The sequence below is a fragment of the Desmodus rotundus genome, chromosome 8, assembly GCF_022682495.2.
Source record: "Desmodus rotundus isolate HL8 chromosome 8, HLdesRot8A.1, whole genome shotgun sequence".
Lineage (NCBI taxonomy): Eukaryota > Metazoa > Chordata > Mammalia > Chiroptera > Phyllostomidae > Desmodus > Desmodus rotundus.
The window spans coordinates 13,331,164-13,356,063 of NC_071394.1; the positions used below are offsets into that span (position 1 = coordinate 13,331,164).

General features: G+C 43.4%; 1 protein-coding gene across 3 annotated transcripts in view; it reads right to left on the reverse strand.

The window, feature by feature from the left end:
- COL14A1 (collagen type XIV alpha 1 chain) overlaps window positions 1-24,900 on the reverse strand; it is a 188,364-nt gene that overhangs the window by 22,029 nt on the left and 141,435 nt on the right. For all 3 annotated transcript variants that reach the window (XM_045181678.3, XM_024572346.4, XM_045181679.3), the window contains exons 41-45: window positions 15,277-15,330; window positions 14,718-14,789; window positions 4,991-5,026; window positions 3,671-3,737; window positions 464-652 (exon numbers count right to left, since the gene is read on the reverse strand). In XM_045181678.3, coding sequence (XP_045037613.2) covers window positions 464-652; window positions 3,671-3,737; window positions 4,991-5,026; window positions 14,718-14,789; window positions 15,277-15,330 — 418 coding nt within the window. The remainder of the gene's footprint in view (window positions 1-463; window positions 653-3,670; window positions 3,738-4,990; window positions 5,027-14,717; window positions 14,790-15,276; window positions 15,331-24,900) is intronic.

Below are 24,900 nucleotides of genomic sequence, written 5' to 3' on the forward strand. Positions count from 1 at the left end.
CATGTTCTACACAGGCACAAGTGAATCATATAACAATTTCACTCGTGACTCACCTCAGGGGCCACTACCTATATCGCCTAGGATGGGCACTGCGCAGAAAAAGTGCCAGACCCTGGAAGAGAGCTCTCTGCTGGCCGTGATGGAGGTGTGATGCCATGTATGTCCAGAGAGGGGCATCTTTTCTTACTTCCTCCATCTAGAGGGGACATTCATTCTCTCATGAACACAAAAGCCTCTTAGAAGGAGTTGGGGATTCTGATCTTCTTTTTTCATACAAGCAGATGTGGCTCTTGATAAACACTCGGTAGACTACTCAGTTTTCTCAACCTTGGGGATAAATAAGAAGCTGCAGAATAGATGGGGTAAAATTAACTTAGGTCCATTATTTCGGACTTTATCATCGGGGAGGCACCACTGTTCGGCTCTGCCTCACTGCTCTCCGTGAGGGGGTGGCCCAGCTTACCTCGTTCTCCTGGATTCCCTGGTACACCTGCATTTCCTGGGAAGCCTGGGGTACCTGGGGGCCCTTGTTCACCAGGGGTTCCAGGAGGGCCTGGTCTCCCCGGCTCCCCAGGAGGTCCTTGGATGGTCCGGATTGATGAGGAGTGGCTGGGAATCTGGTTGAGGATGGCTGTGTACCTGGCCATGTGACCTGAGACAGGAAGGACAAAGACAGCTTTCAATCAACTGTCACACAAAGGGAGGACTGGAGGTGTATCTGTCGAGGCTCCGAACAACTCTGTTAGATGCCCACCAAAGGGGAAAGCACACCCCTCTGAAACATGCTGATTTCCGATTCAAAACTTTTTACATTTCACTTTGGATGCTATGACCAGCTGGAGTGTATTCAAGTCGCGTCTCATGTGTTTGGAATTCCACAGCTCACATCAGCATCTCACAAATATCATTTGAACAGAGGTCACGAATTTTATCTTTCCCCCAGCATTTATCTGACCCCCTAAATCCTCACCCAGCTGCCCCTTTTCTCCAGCAATTTCTCCACGAGTTGTCTTTTTTCCAGCCCACAATGTCTGCTCCACCCTCTTGCTCACAAATCTACAGACAAGTGCTGTTTCGATTCATCTCTCTGTTGCCAAGCGTTTGTGCAGTAACCTTTACTTGGGTCCCAGCTGCAGATACTCCCACTAGCTTTATTTTTTTTAAATCTGGCTTTCTCTCCCATAGTCACTTAATTCGGTTGCTTCTGGAGGGATATATTTTAATAATTAGAAGTATAGATTTATACAATGCTTACTACCATAATGCATCATTTTTCTAGCATCGTGAGAAGGCAACCTTTTCCCACATAAATGAACTTTCTAGATAACTGTTACTTATCCCTTCTCAAACATTCAAACTTAAAGAATAGTGCCCTAGCTGGTGTGGCTCAGTGGATTGAGTGCCAGTGTGTGATGCAAAGGGTTGCTGGTTTGATTCCCAATCTAGGGCACATGCCTGGGCTGCAGGCTAGGTCCCCAGTAGGGGGCATGTGAGAGGCAACCACACACTGATGTTTCCCTCTCTTCCTCCCTCCCTTCCCCTCTCTAAAAATAAATAAGTAAAATCTTTTTAAAAAAAGAATAGTAACCATTTTTAGAGGGACTATTCTGAAATGTATTCAAGCATTCTTAAGCAGAGGACCATGACTGTAACTAGAATTGGCTTCCTGATGACTCAGAGGCCATCAGCAGCGGTGCCGGGGATGTTGGGTGGGGTCAGGCATTTCTGCATGGACATTTTCAGTTTCCTCCTTTGATGAGGGGGTGTCCTCTGTCACTTCCCCTGCTCTCATCACTTTGGTCTCACAGTTTCCCATATGACCTTTCTTAGCATAATTGTCCTGATCAGCTCTGGACTGAAAACCAGATAACTGAGTATGAAAGGCATTAGATACAAACTGATAAATCAAGTTCTGGATGAAATAAGGAGCCTGGAGCCACCTGCAGCAGTGTGTGGGGCGTGGAGGTGGGAGAATACAGCCTCCAGGTAGGTTGGGTCTTGCCCATACAACCGCTTCCATTTCCTTCTCCCACAACTGCATGGATGGGCAGGGCCTCCTTATTTCACAGAACTGCTCCGGTGTTCTTGTATAATCCCCTGCTGGCTCCCAGTTCCTAAAAGTCGTTTACTAGAATCTGAGAATTCCTGAGGGGAAAACTCTACATTGTAAACTCTCCTTTTTGAGTGATGTTATAAACAATCATATATTTATACAAGACTTTTATTCCAGAGTTGGATAAGACAGCAACTATTGTGAAATCTTCCACATACCCTGGTCAGTGAGTCATATGAGGATTTAACCCTTAGGTTTCTTTAAAACAATTATCTGCTCATTTACATTGAACACTTGAAATGGGAAACCTACAAAAGAATCCAAGATACAGGTTAGCTGTTGATGTACCTTACTCACTGTTCAATTTCCCTTTTATTTATAACTTACCGTGTTTTTAAAGATCTTATTTTGGCATTACACTTGAACAGTTTCATTTAACTAGTAAATTCTCTCATACACACATTCAATTTGAGCAATATAATATGAAATGAAATAAAGTTAAAATATAGAGAGCATTACTATTATGCCTGGTAGCTTTGTCCTCCTTTGTGCTGAGATTTTTGTTTTAATGAAACCTCTCCCAAGGTTATGCAGACCTTTATCCCAAGCACTGCCCAAGGAGAGATCTGGTTTTATCAACCACATACGGAATTTTGGACCCCGGCCTTAGGGCCTTCTCACACCCTTACAGGACTCCCAAACTTCCCTGGCTTAAATCAAATATAACCTCAAAACTTCTAAGGCAGCCACTGGGTGAAGTCAGCCCTGGAGATAAAGGACATGATGGGGTGGAGGGCTTGACAGCCAAAGGCCAGAGCTGGCAGGGTTTGAGAGGAATATTTCATCTCCGCTTAGCCTCAGATCTGCCTGGAACTGAACAAATTACTGGCAAAGAGAAGGGCCCTCTGGTTAGATTACGGAGACAAAATGCAGTCAGCGGCCAGGGTGGAAATGTGCAAAATGGATGAGTGTTAAGTGAATAAGCAGGACTTAGCCGCTGAAATACTAGACTGTGGAAAAGCTCAGCTTTAAAGTGGGAAAATAGGACAGGTGTCATACCAAGCGCGTTCCAGGGTGAGTTTTGGCATAGAGCACAAGTATTATATCAAATGTCTCATGAAGACTGGCCGTGTGTGTGTGTGCTGGCATAAATCTTAAAGAATAAAGGAGAGGACCTTGGGCTAACCAAAAGAAATGGACGAGAAGGAGGCATTGATTTAAATCTAGTGAGTTAATGGAAATCAACACCCTAAATCACGTTTTCGAAGGCAGCTTCTGAGGCCTCAGTCTGGCAGTTTCAGGTGCTGAGTGCTTGAGGAAAGAAGTGGCCCATTTGGGAAGATGAGGAAGGAATAAAAGATTTGATGGGGACAGTCAAGTGAAGTCTATTGGGCAGGCAGAGAGCTCTTGGACAGATGACCGGAGGAACTGGGCCTCTATACCATCGCTGCAGAAATCGGGGGTAATCTGCACGGCCTCCTGGATGGCTTGGTGGCGGCCACCTGTACAACTTGCATGTCTGTGCCGAGGTGTTTTCCTCCGTCGTCACACTGACGGGAAAGGCACGTCTTTGTGTGGACGAGCGACAGAGGGCCTCTGGAACTACGGCGCACTTACTCTGGATGAGCTGTTCGCACACCTGACGTGCCACCGCTCTCACCGTGGCTTGAGACTGCAGGTCACCCTGGAGGAGAAGAAAAGCAGATTCCTGACTCTCAGCCACAGGCCCAGCCACATGGCAGGACGTCCAGGTGGAGACCTGACTTCACCCACTGTTCCCACCTGGGCTCTTTGGCTCCAAGCTACAGGTAGAATTGACTATGGTGGAGCATGCAGAGAAGGCGTAAGCAATGTGACATTCCTGGTGCCTTTCTTAACTTCTTATTAAAGGTTCCTGGGAGCCTTTATTAACTTAAAAAGCTCAAGGAAGCATTTCTGGTCCCAGATTCTAAAAAATTTAATAGTTCTGAAACAAACCCACAAGTATATTATTTAATGCCTCATTTATAGCTCTTTGGAGCTTATAAAGTGCAGCACTTTCTTGAGAAATAGCTTACTTAATTCGAGTAACAACTTGGAGGAAAGGTGTTAAACCTACTTTATAGACAAACAGAGTTAAACACATTGCCCAAGGGTTCACAGAGGTAACTGGATGAGCCCAAGGTCCCTGCTGTTTCCACAATAGCCGACAGCACAATTATATTAGCAGCTGTACAATTTCTCCAAGGAGAGATAAGGCCCCTAAAAGAACCTGATTTAAGGTCCATGGCCAGTTCTTGATTCTATGCCTGCCCCTGTCCTCTGTATGCCAGTATTGGAAAAGCTTGAGTCCCATTCTACTCCTTGGCATCTGTGTAGAGGTTTTGCTTTTCTGAAGCCTTTCCTGTGTGTTATATAATTTCTTTATCAAATCCACTTGGTGACCCTGGCTGGTACAGCTCAGTGGATTGAGCATGGGCTTCGAACCAAAGGGTCGCCGGTTGGATTCCCAGTCATTAGGGCACATGCCCGGATTGCGGGCCAGGTCCCCAGTAGGGGGGGCACACAAGAGCCAACCACACATTGATGTTTCTCTCCCTGTCTTTCTCCTACTCTTCCCCTCTCTCTAAAAATGAGTAAATAAAATCTTTTTTAAAAATCCACTTGGTGAGGACTTTCATTCTCTCTATTTTTCCTTAAAGAAATGGACTGAAGGTCATCTAATGGATGGTAGCAAATCTGCAGCTAGTAACCAGCTCTCCTGACTTCCAGCCCACAAGGTGTTTTCTGCTTGAAAATGGGCTCACGGTCAAATGCGGTGAGCAGGGAGCGGGGAGAGCAGAAATGGCTAAGAGCAATGAATGATCCTGATGGTAAATGGTGACCCTTCGTCAGGCCAAGCAATGAGAGGTGTGCAGTTAGCTCTGGCTGGTAAGCAGAGTCAGACAGGCTACTTACTCGTTCTCCTCGCTCTCCCTTTGCTCCAGGAACACCCTGTAAAATTTCAGATGTTAGAGTTACTCGTAACACCACACTCAGCTGTGCATACGGACAGTTTATCTTTTCTTATTTTATCAAGACATTTTTCTTAGCACCAGTAATTCTGCAGCACAACAGGGACAAACAAACAGCAACCTATCGACCCACCAGGCAGAAATGGCTCTTTTAAACACTGGACTCCTCCAGCCTTTTAATGCATAGACAGAGTACGGGGTTTGGGGTTTTCTTAGATTTTTAAAAATTACAGTTGACATTCAATATTATTCTGTATTAGTTTCAGATGTACAGCAAAGAGGTTGGAAAATCATGTACTTTACAGACTGGTCCCCTCACTGCTTCAAGCACCCACCTGGCCCCACACACATTTATCTCGACATCACTGACTCTATTTCCTATGCTGCAATCTGCATCTCCCACTCCGGCTATTCTCTGACTACCAATTTGTACTGCTTAATCCCCTCGCCTTTCACCCAATGCCCCTACGCCCCTCCCCTCTGACAGCTGTCCTGTTCTCTGTATCTACGAGTCTGTTTCTGTTTTATTTGGTTGGTTGTTTTGCTCATTAGATTCCATATATAAGTGAAATCATATGGCATTTGTCTTTCTTTGATTGGCTTGTTTCATTTAACATAAGGTCTTTGACACAGTATATTTTAATATAACACCGGGATCATGTGGCAGCACTGCTTTGTAACATCGTCTCACTGAATAGGTCTCTCACATTTTTCCACACTGAACACCAGTCTATGAATTGCACTCTATTGGTGCTTCATTATTTATTTCACACATCTCTGCTAAAGACCTAAACGGTTTCCATTTTTTAAAGAATAGCTCTGGAAGGAAGGGGTAGATCTTCCAGCCTAAGAGTTCAAATAAGAGCTGAGGTCTGTGAAATCGCACAGCCTCCCTCTGCTTTTCTTCCAGAATAATAGCACACGGTTCTTTCTCCCTGAGAATGGGAGCTCCTATTACCGTGAATTCTCAGCTGAACTATTATTTTGTCTTGTGGCTTAGCTACTCTTTGACCCATAAGAAACTACTATAACTGTAAAACTTTTACTGAAAAACAATGGTGTGTTTATGTCTCTGCAACGAAATTACACTTATAATGCAAAACATGTGTCCTCAGAAGGATTTCGTCTTTTGTTTCAATTGTGAGACAGTGTAATAAAAGCAATTGATTGAACAACATTTTTATAGTTTCACCCAAAGGATAGTGAGTGGCATGTATAGATGGAATCTGCCACGATGTCAGGCTGTTCCCAGGTGTTACTGCAATCTCAGCAGGTCCCAAACTAAACTGAGTACCTTCTCCAAAGGCTCCATTCATTTAATAGTAACCAAAATTCAAAATTCTGGGTTCACCGCATGGTGTGCAGATTAACTGGCTGTCTGACTTGTAGTGTTTGCTGCTGTCGGAGCTGTAAATATTTCTACTACAGCTGATTTCAAGCTGCAAATATGCTGTCCCTGAAGATGGAGTTGAGAAGGGAAGAGAAGCATGTCATCTACCCTCCAGAGCAGGTAGGTACCAACCAGCGGGAGCCCACCACTTGCTCTACCTTTTCTCCTCTTTCCTTGCTTCTCGCATGTCTAGTACACACACACTTTGCATTGCAATTCCTTAAGACCCATCCCCTTTATTCCATCACTCAGACGCTACCCTTACCAGGGCACCTGCAACTTCCTCCTATCTGGCCTCCCTAACTAACTAAAGACCTCCGTCCAGGTCCTCCTCCACACAACCACCAGTTGTATCTTCCTCAGACACCAGCAGCACCCAACTGAGAAAGCTCAGAGGCTAGTGATCGATGGCAGCTCCTCCTGTATCCACAATCACTCACCAATTCTTCGACATTCATGTGACAAAGTCAAAGTGCTGGGATTCAAAGTCTTTTGTTCTTTAGCCCCAACCTCTCCTCAAAATTACAATTTCTCATTCCCACCGACCTGGGCTACTCAGTGTATGAAAACATGTGAAATGGGGAAAGACTATTAAGCATAAATCTTGTCAGTTACCAAGCAACAGAGGAATAGTCTGATGCGGGACTTACGTAGTTCTGGTACCGGTTTTTGAGACTAAATTTTTATGGTCGTGTACATTTAACTACAAATCAATGCACGGATTTCTCTTCTCTCTGCACAGATGGCAAGAGCTCTAAAGCTGGGGCCACAACATAAATTACCTTGTATTTCCAAAACCAGCTAGCGTTTTCCTTGCACACAAGAGTCTCTCAAACATTTAACGAAGTCCAATATTAAACTGAAATAGTTATTATAAATCTAGGATGGCTATCTACCATCTCGGATTTTAAGTTTCCTTTTGCTTTGTTAACAACATGAAAAAATATTAACTGACTTCAATTCCAAACATAAACCCACCCATTAGTGTGCTGTAAATAACTTTCCATTATTACACATGAGATCGATAATCAGCAAGGCCCAAGAAAACTTTATTAAAAAATACACACAAACTCATAACGTAAAGGTAGAATCTGAGTGTTGTGCATGTGGGTGTTCGCTCTAAATCCTTTCAATCTGGGGTGTGTTTGAAAATTCTCGTACTAATGCTTTGGGGAAAGAAGGTATACGGTGTGGGCTCGGCAAGCCACTTAAACGCTCTGAGTGGTTTGTAATATGAGGCCATTAAATTAAGTGCCCTCCGGGGCCCTTTACAAAGCTGACATGCCAGTATCTCACAATGCAGTCATTATTTGGAACAAGGTTACACCAGGGACAGAGATTAATGAAAAATACCAGAGCGGGGCTCACAAGAAGTATCTCAACCTCTACAAAGCAAGCAGATCCGCACTATCCGTGCTGTCTCCCAGCCCGTGCACTTCATGAAGGCAGTCTGTCCAGCTAACGACCTTGGGCAACCTCGCTTCCTAGGACTGAGTTCGGGCCATACTCAGTTGCTCAAAAATATGTGCCGAGTGAACGAATGAATGAATTTTACTTCAAGGCGGGATGACAAGCCAATTTGTGCTTCATTTTAACTGCCTTGAGGAAAAAAAAGAGAAAAGAGAAATTAACTCTTTAACTCTTAAAGAGTTAACTCTTTCAGTGTATTAACTCTTTTTCTCTTAAAAAAGGAGAAAAATATTTATGACATACTTGGGCACTGGGCCTCTAGATGATTAGAAAAAGAGTTCATTTTGTTAAAAAGTACCCAATTTTCATTATAAAAACTTTGGGCAAATGATTTTCAAGGCACCCCTCCCCACCCCCACTCTTTGGAGAATGATTGTATTGGCCGCGTCCCCTTCCCGATTTCTTAGGCTGAGCAAGTGGACAAGTCCCTAAAGATGTAGTAACGTCCTCTGCAGGGTCTAACTGGAGCTACTTATGTTACCACAAAATAAATTTCTAATGGAACCAGCTTTTCAAGCATTATATGCAAAACTGAAATGAAAATCAGCAAACACAAGTAAATATTTTATATTTTTAATATATTAAGAAACGTAAAACTAGTAGTTCATACTTAAGCTGCTTTGACCATATCCCAAGCACTGTTCTTGGTGTATTAACTTACTTAACATTCATAACAGTCCTATAAAATTAACTCATTTCATCCTTATAAGACTTCTCTAAGACAAACTCATTTATTCTTTTTTAAAAAATATTTTTATATAATTATATTTCATTGATTATACTATTATAGTTGTCCTGACTTTTCACCTTTTGCCCCCTCCACCCAGCACCCCCTACTCCCTCAGGCAATCCCCACACCATTGTTCATGTCCATGGGTCACGTGTATAAGTTCTTTGGCTACTCTAGTTCCTATACTGTACTTTACATCCCCATGGCTATTCTGTAACTACCTATTTGTACTTCTCAATTCCCTCACCTCTTTACCCATTCTCCTCCTACCCCCACCCATCTGCCAACCATCTGGTAACTAACTTCTTTTCTCTAGCTGCTTTGAAGAGTCTCTCTTTATCTTTAACTTTTGGCCATTTAATTATGATGTGTCTTAGAGTGGGCCTCTTTATATCCATGATGATTGGGATTCTCTGTGCTTCCTGGACTTGCATGTCTATTCCCTTCACCAAATTAGGGCAGTTTTCTCTCACTATTTTTTCAGATAGATTTCCAATTTCTTGCTCTTTCTCTTTCCCTTCTGGTACCCCTATGATGTGAATGTTAGACCTCTTGAAGTTGTCCCAGAGACTGTTTATACAAACCTCATTTTTTTTTATTCTTTTTTTCTTGTTCTGCATGGTTGTTTTTTGCTTCCTTATGTTCCATATCATTGATTTGATTCTCGGCTTCATCCACTCTACTGTTGTTTCCTTGTGAATTGTTCTTTATTTCAATTAGTGTATCCTTTGTTTCTGAATGGGTCTTTGTTATGCTGCTGAGGTCCTCAGTAAGTTCCTCGAGCATCTTTATAAACAGTGTTTTGAACTCTGCATTTGACAGATTGCTTATCTCCATTTCATTTAGCTCTTTTTCTGGAGTTTTGATCTGTCCTTTTATTTGGGCCATGCTTCTTTCTCTCCTCATTTTGGCAGCCTCCCTGTGTTTGTTTCTGTGTATTAGGTAGAGTTGTTTTGACTCTGTGTCTTGGTAGTGTGCCCTAATGTAGTAGGTGTCCTTTAGGGCACAGCCTCCCCTATCACCCAAGCTGGGTACATGAGGTGTGCCCTTCATGTGGGCCAAGTACACCTTCCTCTTGTAGTTGAGCCTTGGTTGCTATTGGCCAGGTCAATGGGAGGGATTTACTCAAGCCAGTCAATTGCAAGGATTGGCTGTGACCACTGACCACCAACCTCTGCCCTCAGTGGAGGATCAGCTGTGCAAAGTGGTGGTACTCCAACATGGTCTGTAGCTGTCCACTGGGTGCGCTGGCCCTGGGGATTTCCTGGGTGGTGCAGGCCAAGGTCAGCTTCTACCTGTGTTTTGCCCAGAGCACCTTGCCTGGGCTGTAAGTAATCTGAGATGGCTGCTACTTGTGCCGGGCTTGGAGATTCCCAGGCAAAGCCAAGCTATGATTCTAATCTGACTGCAGTTAGGGCTCACTGAAGCCAGCTCTTGCTTGTTTGATAGGATTTATGAGCCAAGACAAGCCATTCTTATGGAAAAGCAGCTTGGGTAGACCCATAGGTTGGGTGGGGAAGAGCAGCTGGGAATCTCAAGAGCAGCAGGGTGGGTCAAACAGTGTTAGCCAGGTTGATGGAGTCTCAGATATGACACAAGCCTACCAGCTCTGTTGGGGGAGGGTTTAGCAAAGGGACAATGGCATCTGCTCACCTTGATGCCAGACACTTCAGTTTCTCCCTGTATTCCACTGGTGCCTTTCAAGAGCTACTCAGGTGCTGGAGCTCAAAGGGAGTGAGTCTGAGTAGGTGAGTCCATGTGTGGGTTCTTTAAGAGGAACTGCTTGGGACTCCAGAAGTTTCTTCCATTCACTCAATCCCCACTGGTTTTTGCAGCCAGAAGTTGTGGGGACTTATCTTTCTGGCACTGGAATCCTGAGATGGGGGCCTGGTGTGGGTCTGGGACTCCTTGCTCCTGAGATATCCCTCCTGAATTTTTATCCATGTAGGTGTGGGACCAGCCCATTATGCATCTACACACCTCCTACCAGGCTGGATGAATGTGGTTTCTTTCATTCTGTAGTTGTCAGACTTCCTTTCAACTCAATTCCATAGCTGTCAGACTTCCATTCAGCTCGATTTCTGACGTTCCTGAGTAATGGTTGTTAGTTGCAATTTTGATGTGGTTGTGCAAAGAGACGAGCCATGTCTGCTTTGCCACCATCTTGACCAGAAGTCTGCTCATTTATTCTTTATAACAACTCTTGAGATATTATTTCATTGCACATATAGGGAAAGTGATATGTTGAGATGTTAAATAACTTGCCCAAGGTCACACAGTATCAAAATGGAAGAGCTGGGACCAGAACTCAATCAACTGGGCTCCTAAATCCACACACTCCCCAATATATGCCACTACTGTCTCCAAAGAAAGCACTCAGCTAACTTCTCAGCCAATGTCTCCTAGTCCAGTGGAGATTATATATTTCCTAACTACATAATAATTTTAAAAAATCAACCATACATCCCCCAACCTAACTCTAGTCACAGAACTAGGTTTTAACTTGAGTTATTTTATCTTGAGTATTTTTATTTCTGAATCCATACACTATTTGTCATTTCCATGGCTATTATTGATTAAATGGGTTTGCTTGAAACTTAGAAACAGAAATTACAGTGTAAACCTAAGTGAGAAGATAAATGGGCGGCATCAGCTATTGGCACCTTTGTGTTTAATTGGGCCCGAAATTCCTCAGACTCAGTCTCACAATGCTTGTTATTAAGTAGCTACAGGACACAGCTAAGCAGTCTCAGTGAAAGGCCCATTTAGGGAAATATATCTGTATGGCTAGAACTTAGTTTTATTCCAACTTCTCTGACATCTTTCCTTTGATTTTTGCAAAGTAAAACAAAAACAAAATAAAAATTCTGGTGCAAGTGAAGGCCCATAACTCCTCCAAAGTATGCTTTGAGGGAAAACACATCTTCCCTGCAGATGTAGGCCAGAAAAGGTGGCACATTTTCCTTTAATTTCAGGAACACTTCAAATGTAAAGAAAAGAAAATACAGTGGCTACATTCATAGATTCACAGAATTTTAAGTGCTGAAGGGAAGAGGAATAATTTCATGGTCCAAGTCCCACATATTAAAGATGTCTGTTAACTAAAATCAAAACATCCTAACTCACCTCTAAAGGTCTTCCATGGCCTGACCCCCAATCTATAAGAGTAATATTCTAAAATGTCCTTGAACATCACCCTAACTGGAATGCAAACATACTTTTGTTTCTTTCTGTTAACAGATACTTATTAAGTACCCTCTGTGATAGTGAGGTGGAGTCTGGCAGTAAAGATGTCAGCATGATAAAAATTCTCTCCTCGGGAACCTGTCATTTTAGTGGAGCGATGACCATCAACAACGTATCTTGGCCAGAGGAGGAGAGGGTGGCCTCACACAGGAAGTGCACAGTTTTACAGACAGACCAGCCAGGAGCTCACAAGTAGAGAAGGGAAAAGAAAGCAGTCCAGACAAATGGAAGAGCATCCCAAGGGAAAAAAAAAAACCCTGTGAAACAGTACAGCATATATGTGGGGAGCTTTAAATAAAGATGACTCAACCCCAAGCCAAAGGATGACATGCAATCAAGTTGGAGGGGCAAGGAAGGACCCATCGTGAAGTGCCACGTATATCTGGTTGGCTGCTTATTTAAGACCCGTCCTCTGGGGACAGGGATCCAGTGAGGACATTCAAACAAGGGAGTAACACATCCAAGTTGTTCTAGAAAGATCTTCTGGAAGCTGGGAATGGACCAGACCAGGGCCAGAGCTTCTCATGATAATCTTGGTGGGAAATGAGGAGGGCTTGAAATAAAACTCGGCAGTGACAAAGAAGCAAGAGAAAGAGTTGAAAACTATTGAAACGTACAAGGCAGAGGGTGCGCTGGGCCCGCTTTATATTTTTCTCTGATCCCCATACAAACGATGCCATCTTCCTGCCTTTGTGGGTGCAAATCACACCACCCCGCAAGCTCCCATCGAAGGCTGCCTCCTTTGGGAACTGCTCTCCTCACCCCACAGCTCAGAAGGGTGTCCCCCCCTGTTTCTCTGCCTCTGTCCATTGCTGTCTCTCTCTCAATGGCACTTTCATAGTGACTGCCTTGCCTTTTCCTTAAGGCATTTCTGACTTTCTGCCTTTTATTATACCTCCTTACACAAACAAACATTCTCTTCAGATTGTCTGTGAGTGTTGGAAAATATCTTGGTTACCTTTTGTACCCGTCAGAACCCCTCACTCCGCTGTGTCTACACATTGTGGCTGCCAAGTAAATATTTTTAAGTGAACACATTAGGAAACCGAGGTCCTGAGAGGCTAGGAAAATTGCTTAGTGGCTTGCACAGTTAAAGTCAAGTCAGGGCCACATCTAGAAAAAACCCAGGTGGCCTGGATCCTAGGGCAGTGTTCTTTACATGACGTGGCACTGGACCTCCCACCTACATTGATTTTAAGTTAAACGCATGGCCCTTCTCGCACATGCTGTTCCTCTGTGGGGAGGCGCTAGCTGTTAGCTCACACTTGAACCTCAGGCAGCAGTTATGACCACAGCAGCAGTACACAGCCTGCCCTGGGAAGTCAGCGGCTGAAGACAGAGTGCATGGGAGCAAGTGTTCCTGGCACCGACTAGAGGAAACGTGTTGCTATTTTCAGTGGGGCAGTCTGTCTTTCTTGGTCTCTTTCCCTCCTGTTTTCCTAGACAGACATCCATGGGAAAACAACCAAGGCCTTAACACCTTGACACGGAGCCCGCTTGACTAGTCACTCCAGTAGGGCGGGCAGCAGGCATCCGGTGGCTCAGAGCCCCAAGCACAGGGCAAAGTCTGGGCTGGACAGTTCAGGGAACAACTGGCTTTTGTTGTTCTACCCAACGCCTACTGTGGCATCCCCACCCAGTGTCTCTGAAACCAGACAAAATGGCTTCTGGCCCTGATAAAAACGCCACCGTCAAGGGCCTTTTTCTGTGCATTTATAACGAGTCAAAGATAATATTATTGACAAGCGTGGGGAAAAAATGCATTGGTATTTCTGTGTGCTCCATGTTTAGAGTCTGTTCCAGAGGCACAAAAAGGCCAGGTAGATAAGCAGGGAGGGGTTCTCCTTTCCCGACATATTCCATGTCTGACTCTGAACTGCATGCATCCCACTGTCCTCTCTCAAGGTCCCCAGAAACTTGTCTTCTTTCGCAGCCCATCCCTCCTGGCTCAGGAGCAACCCAACTGGGGTTAAGGGAAACTAGCTCTAGGAGATGTCACTAAGACCGCAAGACACAAGGTCACCTCGTTCACAAACACATTTGTCGATTGTCTAACCCAATGAAGTAGGTTTGGAGGTCTTTTTCTGCTTCACTTCAAGATGCCTCAAAAGCTTTGATGTCCTGGAATATCTCATGACTTTTTGAGGGCAGACTTAGTGTGCACTGTCTCTGCCACTCCCTTCACCAGAAGCCCTTGCTCTCTGAGTCCTGCTGACATATTCTGGGACTCCTGTTCCCAGGAGCACGTTCTCGGAGCAGACTGAAGCCTGGTAGCAGAGGCAATATTTCCATACTCCTTTCTAGTGAGGAATGGCCTGGATATGTTTTCAGGGAAAGGATGGTGGAGACAGGTTGGTGTGTGTGTTGTGTGTGCGCATGCTTACTCGTGCTCACACTCGTCTCTCTTGTAGAATTTAGAAAATAAAAATCTATTCCAATTCTCACTACTCCTTGACCTTCTCAAGCCTTGTATATTCTCCTCCCACCCCCCGCCAGGAGACAGGTATAATTAACACACAGCTGTTATATCCAATCCCTGTCAAGGTGACATTGGGTTTACTTAGCTAAATACAAAAGAACGAACAATAACACGTACATATAAGTAGGAGTGTGGCTGACTATACCCCGTTGGGACCCTCTGTCTTTGGCCCTGACACGTGCATAGTTTGATCTTCATCTTTATCCTGGGAGCCTCTGTTTTCCCTTATGGATTCCCACAGTGTCCAGGACCAAACACCATTGTTGACCAACAGAGATGCTGGTAAACGTAAACACATAAATAAACCAGAGGGATGACTAGGCAACCACCCTGACCAGCTCCTGCCGCATACTCACAGGTGGTCCCAGGGCGCCTTGGGGTCCCACGCTTCCAGTGATCCCTGGGACTCCGGGGGCTCCGGGAATGCCCTGAGGGAGAGGCAGGGAAATGAAGCAAAGGTGAGGACCCCCACATTCTCATCGAAGACAGGGAGCTCCCAAGAAGGAGTAAGGGGCACACACAGCAATAGATCCCCTTCCCCTCAATACCAAGACTTCAGGATTCATTGCTCATCCCTGGTCCCAGCTACCAAAGAAGCAGGGGAGACTTTTTTACAGAAGTCTCTGAACTACCAGTCAGGTACAATTCTTTCAAATTCAAGCCTTATCTGCATCTAATAAAAACTAAGTCAATGCAGGTGATCTTATGGCAAAGTGTCCCAGAGATAGATAGAATAATCAAGTCATAGGGATGTATGGTTTTTAAAGGATATTTTAGGGAGAGGTCTGTACCAAAGGCTGAACTGTTACATCAAAGATGGCTGCAGAGGTGACAGGTCTGGCAAAAGAAAATATCTCAAAAGAAGCGAAATGCTTCAAAGCAGAGTACATCCCAGTAGTCTCTGGAAATACTTACAATTGGCCCTGGTGGTCCTGGAGGGCCAGAGGCCCCGTCCTTTCCGGGAAAGCCCTGGGGAAAAGAAACACAGCCTGTCAACTGTGCAGTTGCTTTACATGGCTTTCAGAGTAGGTGCACCTAATTCCATTTAATACTTGGAGGCCAAGTCCTGCCGCTTGCTCTGAACTTCCAGGGATTCGCTGCTTTTGAACTCTTCCTGGGAATTGTTCTTGGCAAGACTTGTGTATCTATTGGCCCTCTGAAATTGTCCAGGGCAGGAACTTTAGGTGTGAGAAATGCTACTCACAAACGTAAGCGGGAACTTGTTTCCAGAAAATGTTTTTGTTCAACGAAGCATAACAAAGGAGAAGGGAGGTCAAGTATCAGTAATCAATGACCAGACAAAAGGATGCAGTAGTGTCTTCCACGCCCTAGGCGAGTGGCGGGGAGGGACCCTTATCACAGGGCTCTGCGTTACAAATCGGGAGTACTAGAGTATCTGCAACTCTGCGCTCTCCAGGAGGACGCGCCGGGGCTTCCTGCTGCAATGATAGAGTTTTGATTGTGGCAGATTTGTAGAATGTATCATCATAGCCTTACAAATGGGTGCCTCTTTGCTCCCCCTTCCATATTGGTAAAACTTAAGTCGGAAAACAAATGTTATTCTTTATTAAAGAAAGTATCTTCCTAAGTTGTTGAACGTGTGTATGTGTATGTTATTGTTATGTGTGTTAAAAAAAATGTAACAGCTGGAATGACTTACTCTTACATGGTTATAGATCTTAGTTGTGGATGCTGGTCCTTGCAATGCAGTTAAAAACACGAGAGGGAATCTTCTATCTAAATTTCATAATAGGCTCATAAAATTTTGTCCAAAATATCACCTGCTACTACACAGAGAAGTGAACCATTCATCTTGGGATTTGTCTCCTATGGGAATAATCCATTCCCATCTTGAACTAAGGCAAACCAACCTCTCCCAGCTTCCTCACTGGCCTCTCCCAATTCTCTTTCTAAAACATGCCCCACTTTTCCAGTGAGCTCTTCTTTCTACTTATTTTGCCCATGAAAATCCAACTTCTTAGGGCCACCTGTCCAAGTTCACTTTATTCCTTCCTACCTCGAGGCATCAAATAGAAGAGAGTAAAGGTGCAGCTGGATGAGAAGAAATGATATGTGAGTTGGGAGACAGGGTATGAGGGGTGGCATGAAGAGGGGGTACAGATAGGATATAGGGAAAGCATCGGTCAGCACGACCCTTTCATCACGTACTTGAGCTCGATTCCCAGCAAGTCCTAAACCCAGAGGATGCAGAGGATTCATGGTTTTCCTTTTCTGCCTGGGCACATTGCGAGGCTACATTTTCCAGCCTCCTGTTCCAACAATTATGTTGGAGCCATCAGGCTGAGTTCTGGCCAATGGAAAGGGGCCAGTTCCAGTCCTGGCTCATAAAAATTTCCCATGGGTAATCCTTCACTTTCATTTCTCCTTCTGTAGCAACTTTAGAGGCCACGTGTCAAAGATGAGAATGTCCCAAGGGGGAAAGACGCTGAGTCCCTAAATGATTATATGGAGCAAAGACCAGCCCTCCCTACTCCTCTACTTACCCCACTGCCAGCAATGGGCGGTGGACACACTGTAGACTTTATGTTCTGCACTAAACCATTGTAATTGGGGGTTGAGATTTTGGGGTTGTTTGTTATAGTTGCTGTTCTATACTAATACACAAGCTAGTGTTATTGTTGGCGTTTTACTCCTACTTCTTTCACTGTGGGTAGTCAGGTCAGAAAGCTGCAGTGATGATGAATCCTGATACAGATGAAGTTACACACACACACACACATCCCTCCTTGGGTCTGCTAACTAGACAACAAAAATTAATACTGATACAGGTCGAAATAAATTATCTGACATGGAGTTAAATATACCATGTCCAGAAAGAAAGACATAAAAAATCAGAACGTGTGAGAGACGAACAGGACCCTAGACCTCACCCAGTCCAACTCCCCCCTAAGTGAGAAAACTTGGAACAAAGAGGTGAGGAGATCCAATCATTAAAAAAAAGGATTTTTTCAAAATCTACTCTTATTTCCTAAGTGAAGTTCACATAAGAAAAAAATGAACTCTGAGCACACATTCCATAATTTGAAAAGACAATTTTAAAAGGACAGCTTTTGCTTCCTGCCTTAAAACTCACCCAACTCTGGCTGGCGAACACGCATGCAGCCGTGTGCAAGCCCGCACACGACACACGTGATACACACCGCACAGCCGGCACACTGCCCCAGGTCAAATCTGTGAATTCACTGAGGGAGGCCAGCATGGCCTACTTTCTTAAAACAAGGGAAGATCGGTGGGAAATAACACATCCATTCCCCTCTTCCAGTCACGTGGAAGGAGTTTACAAAGCAATGCATTCCCCAGTGGTGGGGCCATGGATACCCTCGTGAGCAGTTTGGAATTCAATGATTTATAGACAGCACATCTATAGGTGTCATCTGGAAGGGAAGGTACTGAAGTAGTGTTCCACGAAGGAGCTCACTTGGCAGAGGGGCTAGGGCTTCAGTGTGCTCCAAAGAGGGGGCTAGGTGACATGCTTGTTCATTCCATTCTCCTACCTAAAGAGCGACCTCAGAAGCTGAGGGTCTTAAGCTTAATGCTATTTTAGAAGCATAATCAAAGCCATTTCCCTGCCCCCTAATTTCTTCCTAACCCTAGAAAATTTAAAAAGTTCACATCATTGTTACATTGTTATCATGTAACAATTTTATTTTTCAACTTTTAAATCACACTAGTCAATTTACCTTTGAAAGAGGTTTACTTGTAAGCCTCACATTTGTCACATTATTAAAGAATATTTGCAGAGCTACTATGTGCCAGGCGCACCTTAGGTGTGATGTAGACACTGATGAACGAGAGAGTCTCTTTCACGAGAGTTTACAATGTTGAGAAAAGGCAACAATGGGGGAAAAACCGGCAATGGACTATGATAATGGAAATGGAAAGTTCCACGGGAACATGCAGGAAGAGCATCTAATCCAGGTGTGGGATCCAAGGGTAGGAGAGGTGGAGTTTAATTCAAGGGACCAGGATAGCAGGCCACTGCATCAGCCTCCCTGCCCAAGCCCACCACCCCCTCCCCCCTCCTCCCCACCATTACAGCCCATCCCAGAAAGCCAGTCACCACTGAGGCCGGGCTCTTCCTCTCAGGGTGAGCAACCATAGCAGCAGTTTTTTTATACAAAAGCAATAAACTTGGTGAAAAGTAAAATGTTGTAAAATATCTACAACATACAGAGCAAAATAGCAGATACATTGTAGCTTTGTGATTCAGTTTAAGGTAAAGCTCATTGAATGGTCTTCCACCCTATAAGCTAAAAATGTGATTGCATTTCCCAAAACATTTCTGTATCTATAAATTGTCCATTTTATATCAGGAAGCCAGTCTGAGAAGTAGTGTTTGTGGATTAATCACTCTCATAAAAAGCAGAACCCTTAATTAAGCAATGAAGAATGGATATGAGGAAACAGAAGATTACATGACAAGCATAATGTGGGGGTTTACTGAAGCTGACAAACTGGGTTTTTAAGTGCACGAGCCACTCCCACACAGGGATGTTTTAGAACATGGATAGCTCCAGCCATTTTCCTTACTGGGGACTCCCACCTCAAAATATTAATAGACACCCACAACCCACATTAAAAATAATTTTTGCCATAAAAACTTGAAAGGACTTTTATAATTTGTGTTTGAAAAAATTTGGCTACGACCAACTCATTAAGTTATGGTTGGTGATCATTCATCAGCAAAAGGAAATCTAACCTAAAATTTGTTTTCAAAATCACTAATTATCAAAACAATGCTAAATTTAGCTATGGCTGAAAATGGCAAAACATACCATTTTATAGATATTTGATGAAACATTTACAAATTTCCATTTTTCAGTTTTCTTTTCCATACTTTAGAGCAAATATATATACTTTTCCCGGTCATAAACACACTTTTTGTAGGCTCCTAAACGTTTCTAGTTTCTAGGTAGTATGCCTACAGTTTCTGAAGGACAGCGGCAATGTGCCCACAAATAGTACTGTAACTGAAATGAAAGGCAGAATGTTTATGTCTATGTGGCTACTAGAAGGAGCACTCAGCCCTAGGGACTTATTCACCAGCCCTCTCTTCTTTGAAGCCTACAATGGTGGGCCATGGAAACTAACTTGAAGATTCTGGAATGCCAATTGTTAAGGTCCTTTGCCTGATGCTACACTCCAGGTAGAGTGGGGTCTGTGAGCAGCTGGCACCTGATGAGTTGGTTGAAACCAAACTCAAGCAGGGAGGGCTAGAGAAATCTGGGTAGAAAGTCCTGATGTACACTTTCCACCCTGTGGCATGGCTCTGGACCACTGTGAGCGACAGTGGAGAGACAGTGTGGCCATCAGCCAGAAGAAATAAGGCTGCTACTTGCGGCAAAGGATTAACACCAACCACCAGGTTAAGAGGCCAGGCAGCAAAAAGCCACAGACTCTGTAAACACGGGTCCAGCTAGAGATCCAAGCTCAGTCCTTAGGTGTGATACTGTGTTGATCCCTGGGTAGCTTTCAGTGACACACACATACACATACACAAATTTATGTGTGTGTGTGAATATGTATATATTATATACATATTCTTATATATTTTATCTGTATTATATAAACACAATACACTACCATGAATATGTATATATATGTTTATATAGTACATATATTTAAATATGCATATATACATATAAATGTATATATTTTCAGTAGCCTGCCATGATGACTTCAGTGAATTAAAACAAAAGACACCAGCAATGTTCTACTTAAGAAATCATTTTAACATATAACAGGCCTCACACAATATAGTATCCAGTGATCCCCAAACCTAGCTGGTTATCAGAATCATTAAGCTTTTTAAAACTATACACTCCTAGGCCATGCCTGAGACCTTTTGCATCTGAATCTCTAAGGCTGAAGCCCAGCAATCAGCATTTAAAAACACAAACAAACACAGCAAAACACAAAACAACCATCTGATCACTTACATTGTAAAACTGCCGGTTTACAGATATAAAAGTGTCTGGCCTGACCCTGGAAAACAGTGTTAGAACCAGACCGTAGAGCAGATACTATTTGTATCCTGTGCCCCAACAGAAACACCTTTATAGCCTGTCATGACACAAAACTGACTTCCTAAGTGAAGGCTCTCTCCTCAGATGTGGCCAGATGTGCCAGTATCAAAGCAAAGTTTCGATATAATCAAAGAAATATATTCTAGATGTGAAACGCTAAGTTCTACATCACCAAGAAAGTAACCCAAACTGGGTTCCCACTGCCCGAAAATGCTCGGTGAGAAATCTTTAGTGACGGAGTCCAGCGTATTAAATATCTTCATGGGGGACTTTTCAACATTAACAGACCCTCGCAGTGATCTTTGCTGGCATGACTTCGTGGAAAGAAATCACACTGTGTTGGAGCCAAGGAGAGGGATTATAATCCTGGCTCTAATGCTTATTAGCTGTGTGGCATTGTTCAAATACTTCCACTTTCTGGGCTCCCGATTCCTTGTCTGTAAAATGCGGTAATGGTGCCTAGCATCTGAGGTTATTCCGAGGATTAGAGAACACAACATTTATCAAACACCTGCACTTCGTCAGTAATGAAAAATAGTGGTTGCTGCTATTTTTATTCAAATAATCTGCCAAATGCAGATTGCATTTATTGTCATCACTGTGGCTGACTGCGAGAATGTTCTCCTGTGGTTTTGTAAAATCCCATCGAGACCCACAAAATAGAAAATCAAATCATTTTCTCCACTAGCTTTGCGATGGAATGCTACATTTCCTCTTCTGAAGGAAGAAGATACTCAAGGGGGTGATTATGAAGCTTAGTATTTAACAAAATATTCTTTAGATGACTCTCTCATCACTGTTTAACATTTATGGTAGGAATTAAATCCAGACAGTTGACTCAAGTTCAATTTCTCGAGTACATTACAAATCCAACTCACTTTGATGAAATGGGGCGTTCATCACAAATATGGCCTTTGCATACATCGAACCCACATAAAAAGGGATTATGTTCCAAGGGTCTTTTCAATATGGAATCCAAGAAAATTAAACACCAACAATAAACTATTTGCTTTTCCTTTAGACTTTTTATAGTTCTTTAAAATCTTCTAAAGAACTATTAATATGTGAAATCATAATATTAAAAAATGTTATCCTGTCCTAACTCATTATTAGGTTTACATTGAAAAGAGTTAGAACTAATATCAGCTAAAATTGAAATTTCATATAGAAATTCTTTATATGAATGAATCCCCACAATGACTCCATGGAGTCAAATACTAGTTTTTCCACTTCACAGATGAGAATCCGAAGTGACTGGCTCAATGTCATATGCTTAGGGTTCAAACTCAGGGCCGGCCAACAGCCCGGGTCTAGAATATTCACCACTGCGCCATCCTGCTTCTCATAACCTCACAAATATTGCAAAATTCATACATAGAAGGATTTTTTTCATCTTGTATAGATTAGAAAGGAAGACTGTGGTTATGGCAAAGACGTGGAGATACAGGGAGCAGTAACCTGTGGGAAAGGAAGCAATTTAAATGGTTTGCTTGGAATTTAAAAACAAATACCCTCCGTACCACGGAGGGATTACTATATTCTGGGTGCCGTAAATGATACATCTCCTTCTCATTTTTTTTTCTTGTCTCTCTGACTTTTTATGTAACCATGCTAAGAATTGAAAATGAAAACAATTTTTTAAAGTCTCTGTTGGGAGTGCTTGACAGAAAGCTGGTGGTCTTGGGTGTAATGAGCTTCAGAAGGAGAAAAGAGGTTGTTCTTTCCTCTTCTGTATTTTTCAGTCCTCTCTCTACGTAGGCTTGTCACCCCTGTCTTGCCTGTTCCTCCTAGTTTCTCTGAGGGTTACCAGGATGTCTAGGGTCAAAGCTGAGAAATCCAGCTCAGAGAGTCAAAGATCCTCCTTGGGAAAAGCCAGAATAAGCTAGAAACATTAGAAATCAAGCCTCCTGTTTAAGGAGATGTTTGACACTCTCCTTTTTACTCTTCGTTAAGCTCTCCCTCCTTCCAGGCTCAATTAAGGAACAGCATTGGCACCGACTCCAGGAGAGACAGTCAAAGTGATGGTGCTAGTGTTGGGCTGTGAGTTCTTACCTCTCGATAGGAGAAGACGGAGACTTAAAAAAAAGAACGTGCAGTAGGAATCACCCACCACCTCTACAGCACACCGAGCTCGCTGACCCCCTGAGGCTCTTGAAGGAGCTGGAAGCACTGACTGGACAGCATCACACACATTTATTCCAGCTTCCTCCTTCCAGGCCTACAGTAGGCTTTGCTCATTCAAGACCAGAGGACTGAAGGTGCAGTAACTGTAAGTCATTCAAGTGCTCAGGGTGATGAAAAAAAGTACCTCTGCTTCCTGAGTCCCTGGACACTGAAGCCTAACTGGGCGGTTTCCTGCAAGTGGCTCCCCAGGCATTTCAGCAGTACGTTTCTTCGTGTGCCGGGTTTGCTCTGTCAGTTCTATGCCATGGTTGTTACTGCTGCTCTTATCATTGTTATCTTCTGATTGCAGGTTTGCCTTTTAGGATGGCCCAAGGAAGAGCAGGCGCAATCCTGAGGGTTTGTCCTTAATACTCTATGAGCGACTCTCCTCTCCTCCTGCCTAACTACAGACAGCTGGACATTCCTGCCCTGCAGGGAAGGTGCTCCATGTCCTAGATCTGTCCCTACAACCATGGAATGCGGTCCTGGGTTCCAATTTTACAATCCTGCTAAATAACGATCTAATTATTCTAAACCTTTCACTTTCCTTAAACCCCGAGATATTCGACTAAACAGATCAGAGCCACCTGAATAATTCTGTTTTAACCCACCTTTCTTCCCTTTTGACTGTCTTCCTACTTGTGTGCCTGGCCCACAGAAGGGTCACGCCCTTGACACCACCCATTCCTTCTATCTCCTCCAGGTCTACACAGAGTGCCTCCGTTAGATATTGAAAGCCTCTCCTCCTCTGGACCCTTCCCCTCTGGAGGCAGTGAAGGACACGGCTCTCTGGGTTGAGCATAGTCGATGGTATATGATACAGTCATACCTCAGTACTCGTTGGCCTCAGAACTTGTCAAACCCTGTACTCGTCACATTCTGATGAGAAAAAATGTTTCAGCCCTCAGCGCTTGCTCAGGATCGTTGCACTTGCTAGAACTTCTGAGTCGTGGCGCCGCCCCACAAGAGAAAACACTTCATCATCGCTTGCTCAGTGTTCATCAGTTTTGGCACTTGTCAAGAATTCCGGAACGAGTACTGAGGTATCACTGCTATGTGCCCAATTAATATTTTATTAAACAAGATATTAGATATTAAAATATATATACATAACCCTTTCCTCAGGCATGGCAGCCACATTACACAATTCCAGGGGACACCATTGTATTTTGTCCTCTGTGAATGGCCCCCGCTAGAGTTGTGCACTGGAATAGGATTGCCCTCAAATATCTTTGCTAAAACAACTGTCACAGGATTCTTGCAATATTTTTTAACATGGCCATACAAAGAATGAGTATCCTCTGAAAACCAGTTTTAAAAAGCAAACTCATTCCCATCTAAGAATTTGACAAAGTGGGAATTGGACATACTCTGAAAGTTTTCCCTCCAAGTTGAGGGAGAAAGGAAAATAACATTCACATACAGATATCTTATCACTTAATTACAGCTCTAAGACTTTTCATCTTATAAAAGAAAACATATTGGGAGGAATAGCAAAATATTTACAAAAAGTCTCTGTTGGTATATTGGTTTTTTTAAAAAAAGAATTCCAAAACCAAACGATCCCAACACTAACCCAATATGTTTGAATTAGGAGTTTTTTGCCAACATTGGACCTCAGGCACAGATAAATCACATCAATTCCCTGAACCAAACCAGTAGAACTGCCGTTTTCAGAGCTTCAGGAATCACGAAAGAATCTAGGTGTGTAACCACACAGGATTTTAGCCTGAGCCCTTTGCCAAAATATATAAATACTTCTTAGACACTCCTTCCACACGTACAAGAAACCTACATAAATCTGACTTTCAGAGAATGTCTCCTTTAAATACATTCACCTGGCCGTGCTATGCAGACTGAGTAGTTCCATTTGATAGACAGAGACTAAGACTAAACTGAGTTTTTAAGCAAATGAAATTTGGGGGGTAAATAAAGGACATGGAAAAAAATTTAAGGTCCCACACCTAGCTTTCTATAGAAAAAAAAATCTCCATATTCTTGAGCAGTCTAAGTACCCTGAGCTAAAGGCAGGCCTTGTGTGAGTAGAGAGGTGAGTCTTCCAGCCAATTGTTTTTTAGCCTAATGGCTAAGTTAAACGAAGATGCCACTGAATGCCAAATACGCCGTCCCTCACTGGATTGGATCTCAGTGGCTGCCGCTCCGTACAATTCAGGGTTGACAGACACTGGAGCTGCCTACTTGTCCAAATCAGGGACAGTTTAGGGAAGACCAGTGTGTCTTTCCCTTGCTGAAAATTCAGACTTTTTATTGCCTTCCGCTAAAGTCAAAACCCATAGTCTGAAAAAAATAAAGAGGTGGTACAAGTAAA